General features: G+C 44.0%; 1 protein-coding gene across 1 annotated transcript in view; it reads right to left on the bottom strand.

Annotated features, from left to right (window-relative positions):
• Window positions 1-6,118, bottom strand: part of LOC111955022 (collagen alpha-2(XI) chain) — a 34,545-nt gene extending 28,427 nt beyond the window's left edge. Inside the window, 2 exon segments of the mRNA XM_070436142.1 lie at window positions 4,790-5,004; window positions 5,968-6,118. Coding sequence (XP_070292243.1) covers window positions 4,790-5,004; window positions 5,968-6,118 — 366 coding nt within the window.
• Window positions 6,119-6,860: the final 742 nt, after the last annotated feature.

Here is a 6,860-nt window from a genome sequence, read left to right as displayed (position 1 = left end):
TTTTTCACCACACACACACACACACACACACACACACACACACACACACACACACACACACACACACACACACACACACACACACACACACACACACACACACACACACACACACACACAACAACACACACACACAACCAACCCAACACAACAACACGTCACAACTTACCAACCTGTAATTGGTATACAAAATCGCCCCCTCCCCTAATTGACAAACCACATTACAACTGTCAGCTGAGTCTAACGCCTTTTCCTACCATCCGCACCTCTGGGTCCTCCGGGTATCCAAATGGAAGGATATTGACCTCATTCGCTGAGGCCAGTCCAGCAGGATGCCTCCCGGTTAATCCCGCTCTTAAAGGTGGCCCCCTCCTCACCATCCTTAAATACCAGCTATCCCCATTCAAAAATGACGAAATAGAAGACGAAAGATATAGACCCGTTGGTTCACCACCAGAAGAGACTTGGGAACCTGTCCTTGACCCCATGCACAAAAACCATGCGCTGTAAGTTAAATGGCAGAAGCGTGTCTGCGTTAGCATCGAAATAGCCCCCCGCGCATATGCAACTTTTTCAGGGAAGTTCAGGAGCCAAAAATAATCAGTCAGGAAAAGCTAAGGCTAGCTTTTTCAAACAGAACATTTGCAATCCTGTAAGCCCACTAATTCCCCAACATTTTGCGGACACTAAAGTCCATGGAGAATAAGAGCACCTCCTCCCAACTGCCCACTGCACTGAGATTAGGAACATTGGTAACACCACCGAAATAGAACAACCTCAGAGGCGATAACTCGAACATTGCTTCCCAGAACCAGCATTTTTCTATGGCTGACGCCATGCTTTCCACCTGGCTACCCACACTACCACACGTGGCCAACCCATCCTCAGCACCTTCCCCCTGCAGCAACTTGCCTCAAGCCCCCCCCTCGCTTCTCCTTCACCCAAATCCGGACAGCTGATGTGTTCTGAAAAAGAGCTGGACAATAATCATGCCGCATTCCTACAAGAGAGGCTCACTTGTGCTAGCCAAACTGGACCCTCCTAAAATAAGTAATCCGCCGCAACCTGTTGCGAGACTCCCGATTTAGCTAAACCATGGTAAGCAACACTGCCCTTCGTATCGTCTGAGATCAGCCAAAGAATGGAACGCTGATGCGGTCATCCCCCCTTTCCAAAGGGGGACAAACTGTTATAGACCGATATCCATTTGCCCCGTGCCTTATCTTCGTAAAATCATTGAGGTCTTCGGTCATTTGAAACGCAACATTAACAGGAGTCATCACAAGTTCCGAGCCAATTCGCGAATCCACACCGTTACCGTCCTAACCACAATATACAATCGTGAAGTTTACACTAGAGTTCTGTACATAGAACCAATGGTGCCACCTCAGCCAAGTGCCAACGTCTTCATAAGAGACGGTCATACTGCCCTACTAACAAGATTATCACATCCAAAAACCTGAAGCCATTCAGCATAAAAAAAGATGCACTTACTGTGCAGCCTTAAAATCAATTTCAATCATCGCCTTGGCCTAGAACGTTTCGACTCTGTCAATCCACCACATTCTTATCGGCAACCCAATACGCCTAATTAACGGAAGTCTACTCAAATGACTGCAAACTTAAGTAACAAATTAGGAAGATTGCCTGGTTCACCAATAACCACTTAATCTATATCCGATCCGATAGAGTTCAGTATGTCAAGAGAAATCGCCATAAGAAGAAGGGCCCTGTTGTTCCGGATCCTCTTAAGGCAGTACTCCTATGGGGGTGTGAACCACCGAAGCCGTTCAACTGCTCGAAGGCCAATAAACTCTTGTAAATCTCTGGATATATATCAGTGATGTCGGCTCTTGCCTGCTGGTGATTCTCTTGATGCCACCTCTATGTAGACGTACACCATTACTTGCGATAATACATACTGCACCTTTCTTTAAATGGACCCACTGTTAATACAAACCTCCAGATGAGCCTTCTAAGAAATGAGACAACTATAACAGAAGCACAATCCTTCCGCTGATGAAACCTCCAAACTGTTACCTTACAGAAACGCTAGTAAAACTAAATGCATGGTCTTCAATCCGAAAATCGCTGCCCTCACCCTCCCGCCCGACTAGCATCACGACTCTGGAAGACCACAGGTAAATTCTGAAAGCAAATAGTAATAATGGAGGCACAAACTTATCAACATACTCTGAGTGGTCCTAATAAAGCTAGACTAGGGTAAAAACTCTCCTTCCAGACTCACATATAAGCAAATCTCCAATTCTCCACAATTAAATCTAGTGAAGGAATCGGACTTACTAAATTTTCAGCAAACAAAGAGCCTCCTTCATAAACTTCACATGATCTGCCAAACATACCTCGTAAAATAAACTGAACCTATAAGAAACCTACCAATTGATAACCTTTGACTTCGGACATATGATCTACACCTATTATTAATAAAGACTCATCCATTACCACCTAACTACTGAACCGACAATTCATTCAACAGTGAATTGCTATCACTAGTGCCCTAATCACTCCGTTTTGGCAACCGAAGCTAACCAACACATACCACCTAACCCAACCCAGACTGCAAGACCTGTTATATAAGCCCTTGTTTCCTGGAACCTCTCTACCTACATAATTCTCGGGTCGCCCAAACCCACTGGCCTCCAGCGTCCCTCGAAGTCTATGCCTTGGTCCAAAAAAGCCCACTTATCTCAGCTCACTGGTCACCGGTAAGAACTAAAACCAAATCCCGCAACAGGGAAGGCAATGGACATGTGTTCATAAGGATCATACCCTAAAATTTTATGATATGCAATGATCACAATGACTAATGCTATGCATAAAGTGAGGTGTCTGGGCCAATGAACCTTCTGCAGAACAACAATTCACCACCTCCACTAGGAATGAATGATACTATGGTAGCATAATAATGACCTAAGAGATAATACATTAATATGTGCATTAAGATGAAACAAACATAAATGTAACCCGAAATGACTGGGATTAACTGTTTTACAAAACAACGTAGCGAATAAGAAGCGTAAACGACATGGGCATTCAAAAAAGTGCAATTTAGCATGGCCCGACACTTATTTAAGCCCGAGCGTAAAAAGTCTCATCGCCCAATACTTCTATTTTGCGAGGAACATAACATACAATAGGGAACCAGGACAGGGCGGCATGTTTTTAACATCTTGGCGCTAGAAGTGGGCTAATATACCTGCTAGACCAGGCCTCAAATCATCAGTGTACCTGAGATTTATGAATCCCTAAATAAATTAAAGAAAAAGATTTGGGTATCCAAATTGTAACAATGTTGAAAGGATTCGTTGCATTGTCCATTTTTACACCATATACACCCGATTTATAGGGCCTCAGAGCCAGAACAGACCCTTGTCGACTGCTGTTGAATAATGTACGTCAGACAAATCCAAGCCCTTTTTTTTTAAAAGAATACTTATTTACTAGCAAGCAATTAAAACGTGGCATTGTCTTAAAGGTCCACCTTGTTTATTTATTTTTTTACTGGAAAGTGCCTCTAAATAGGCCCATATAGCGCTTCTACTACCCCGCACATTCTAAGCAGATTTGTTGCTTTGAAAGCAACAAAAAGAACAAGTCTGTTGGAAAAGCACTAAGTGCAAAAAATTAATTGCTTAAACCTTATTGCCATTTAAACACTTAAACCCGCCATACCCTAGGTAAAGTTTATCTGCATGTTAATAAAAATAAATTCTAAAATTAATCCCTAGACCTAAAATAAAGTCATAGAGAAAAGATGGCTATCTTCTGGATACAGCTCCCAAAATGGAAGATTTCATAATGAACGGAGACGAATAAAGGAAGTATGCACAGGCCAGTGGGAAAGAATACAAAGACACATAAAACAATTTACACACTATGAACCTTTTCCGATTTTGCGTAGGATTCTATCATACAGTAACGACGTCAAACCTAAGTTTTGGACATCCATTACTCAAGGAATGTTGTATATTACTCCTAATTACTTATTTCGACATTTGCTTTAGAATAGTAAGTGCAAACATCAAAAACTAATATGAAATAATAAACACATTACATCTATTGTAATCTTGTTTCTCCCAGGTCCGAAGGACGGACAAGGCGCAGCGCGTTAGATTCTGACAAACCACAAACAATTCCACAAACACATTGATTTATATTTTAATAATACTTCTATTTCAAAGTAGCCTACCCATGACGTCAATTGAACTCACACCGATCACTGACTACAGCTCTGCATAACACTCTTAAGGCATTCTCTCAACCAGCTTCATGGAACCCACGGTAGTCACCTGGGTGGAAATGCGGTATTCCAGACAGGTTAACATGTGAAGCAGTTCCCACATGTCTCCGGTCCAGCACCTTGCATCTCTTCCTTATGGGACCCCCAGCCGTTCCATGTATTTGAACTATTCCAGCGTTAGCACACCAGATTCAACTTGTCAACTAATTATCAAGCCCTTGATAAGTTGAATCGGTGACTTAGTTCAGGGCTACAACAAAATTGTGAAACGTCTCGAGGTTCTAGAGGAGAGGTTTGAAAACCACTGTTATGGGACACTGAGGCAAAATGTGTCAAATCTCATAACAACCCTGCAAAATCTGACTAATCAAGAAGATATTCATATGATGTAATGCAGTTGCATAAAACAAAAACAAGAATGCATGCAAACACTGAAAACTGTAGTCCATCAAACAAACCCAGTACACATGCAAATACTGACACAGGCACACACACACACACACACAGAGCCGCAGGACGCGTTGTTACTGACTTGCCGTCGGCCAGGTTGACGCCACTGAAGAGGGGGTAGTCCTCGGGGGCGGGCTTGCCGGTCTGGTCCTCGTACAGGAAGACGGGGGAGCGTCCCAGCTCCACACCCAGCTGCTGGACACCCTGCTCACTGTAGATGGACAACAGGAAGGCCTGGAGGCCCGCATGGGCCTTGACCAGAGCCATGATGGAGAAGTTCTCTGGGAAACGACCTGAAGGGGGGGAGGGAGGAAAAGAGGAGAAAGAGGCATGGAGGAAAGAAAGAAGAGGGGAGAGAGGGAGGCATTGGTGGAAGAAGGAAGAGGGGAGAGAGGGAGGCATTGGTGGAAGAAGGAAGAGGGGAGAGAGGGAGGCATTGAGAGAAGAAGGATATTAGACACAGGAGCAGGGTAGACGACTGATGACAAATTAGAGTTAGGGGTGTCTAAGTGTAGACAGCTGCACATTTTATTGGATCTTAAAGGTGAGGGTTTGAAGGATTGAAGTGTGAACAGACATAAGAGGTGGGTGTCGAAAAATCGAAAACCCAGACTAAGAAAATGAGCTTCTGACTTTTCAGGATATCTTTCAACCACATAAGTGCTACTTACAATCCTCGCGCGCTTCAGGGTCTCAGACGATAGTTAGTTGGCCCTTCATTTGTTTAGGCTCYTCCAAAGGCATTTACATTTCACATGCTCTTGCACGAAATAATGAYATGSCTAACGCAAAAGCAATCTAGCACTAAAGCTGCAAAGTTATGGCCCAACTAACCTCCTTATGGTAATTGTAGGATGAAAATAAACCCTAAAACCAAACAACAATGATAAGAACCACTAAAAGAGACAAAAATAGCAATCATGACACATTACAAAAATAAATTCACAGAATGCACGTGGCATAAATTGTATGCCCCAGTCTGTGTCCATTATTTCAGCAATCCATCCCATTTACAGGTAATGTCGACCACGTCTTTCCAAGTCAACCTGAGAGATGAGGTATGTTGAGGCTTCAGTCCAGTTGAGGCCTRGGTCGTGTTCATTAGGGCACCCAACGGAAGACATTTTAAAGCSCTTTGCAACGGAAAACAAAAAKGAACGTTTCTTATTAGGAAAGTCCATGTTTGAATCCGTTTTCTTCCGTTTGGTGCCTAACGAACAGGACCCTAGTTAGACATGGATATAGAGGTACTGTACCTGAGAAGAGTTGACTGGTGGGGGCAGAGATCTGGGCCTTCTTGGTGATGCGGTAGGCATGGTCAGCGGAGCCGGCACGGCGGGAGGTGCAGAAGCCTGGAACCTTCCGCACCCCTTCGGGGAGAGAGGGCAGCTGCAGCTGCGCAAACATCCACTGATCTGAGGAGAGACGGAGGAGAGAGAGAGACAAGAGAGAGAGAGAGAAGAGAGGAGAAGCGAGAGAGACTGAGAGAGAGAGAGAGAGAGAGGGGGGGGGGGGGGAGGGTTGGGGGGGTTAATAGACAAAACTGCATGGAGTTATGGTCGTGATCCTTTGTTACATCTTCATGAATGGACTCTATCATGATATAGCTTTGACATTGAAACCAATTGACTAGAATCAACTTACAATATGTTTCTTTATAGGTCGTCGTCTGAGACCCACCACAGACAACAACCATTCCAGTTAGATTTGTAGATTCAATATTAGGCCTATATCCTACACCTACACTCATCCAGAGGTCAAAGTATCATAGACATAATTATTTCTGTAAGAAAAATACATACAAAAAGTTTTTACGGCAATAGAAGGTCACCAAGTCTAGTCCACCATCTATCTAACCTGAGGAACAGGCTCCTCTATTCAACCAGTGTCTGTCAAGCAAATATAACAAGCACCATAAATGTGATAGTGCTGAGTCATGGAAGAGTCATAGAGTCTGTGCAAACAGAATAAACCGACCGCAGACATCACCGCCAATCTCACATCCTGCCTCCATACCAGATATGACTGTCTGTCACCCATACTTTGCTTGGCTGAACCAATGGGCTGACTCCTCAGGGCCAGTTTCCCAGGCCTAAACCAATGGGCTGACTCCTCAGGGCCAGTTTCCCAGGCCTAAACCAATGGGCTG

Source organism: Salvelinus sp. IW2-2015, linkage group LG30 (assembly GCF_002910315.2).
Source record: "Salvelinus sp. IW2-2015 linkage group LG30, ASM291031v2, whole genome shotgun sequence".
NCBI classification, from domain to species: domain Eukaryota; kingdom Metazoa; phylum Chordata; class Actinopteri; order Salmoniformes; family Salmonidae; genus Salvelinus; species Salvelinus sp. IW2-2015.
The sequence above is the reverse complement of the archived record's forward strand: the minus strand, read 5'-3'. Positions and strand labels throughout refer to the sequence as shown.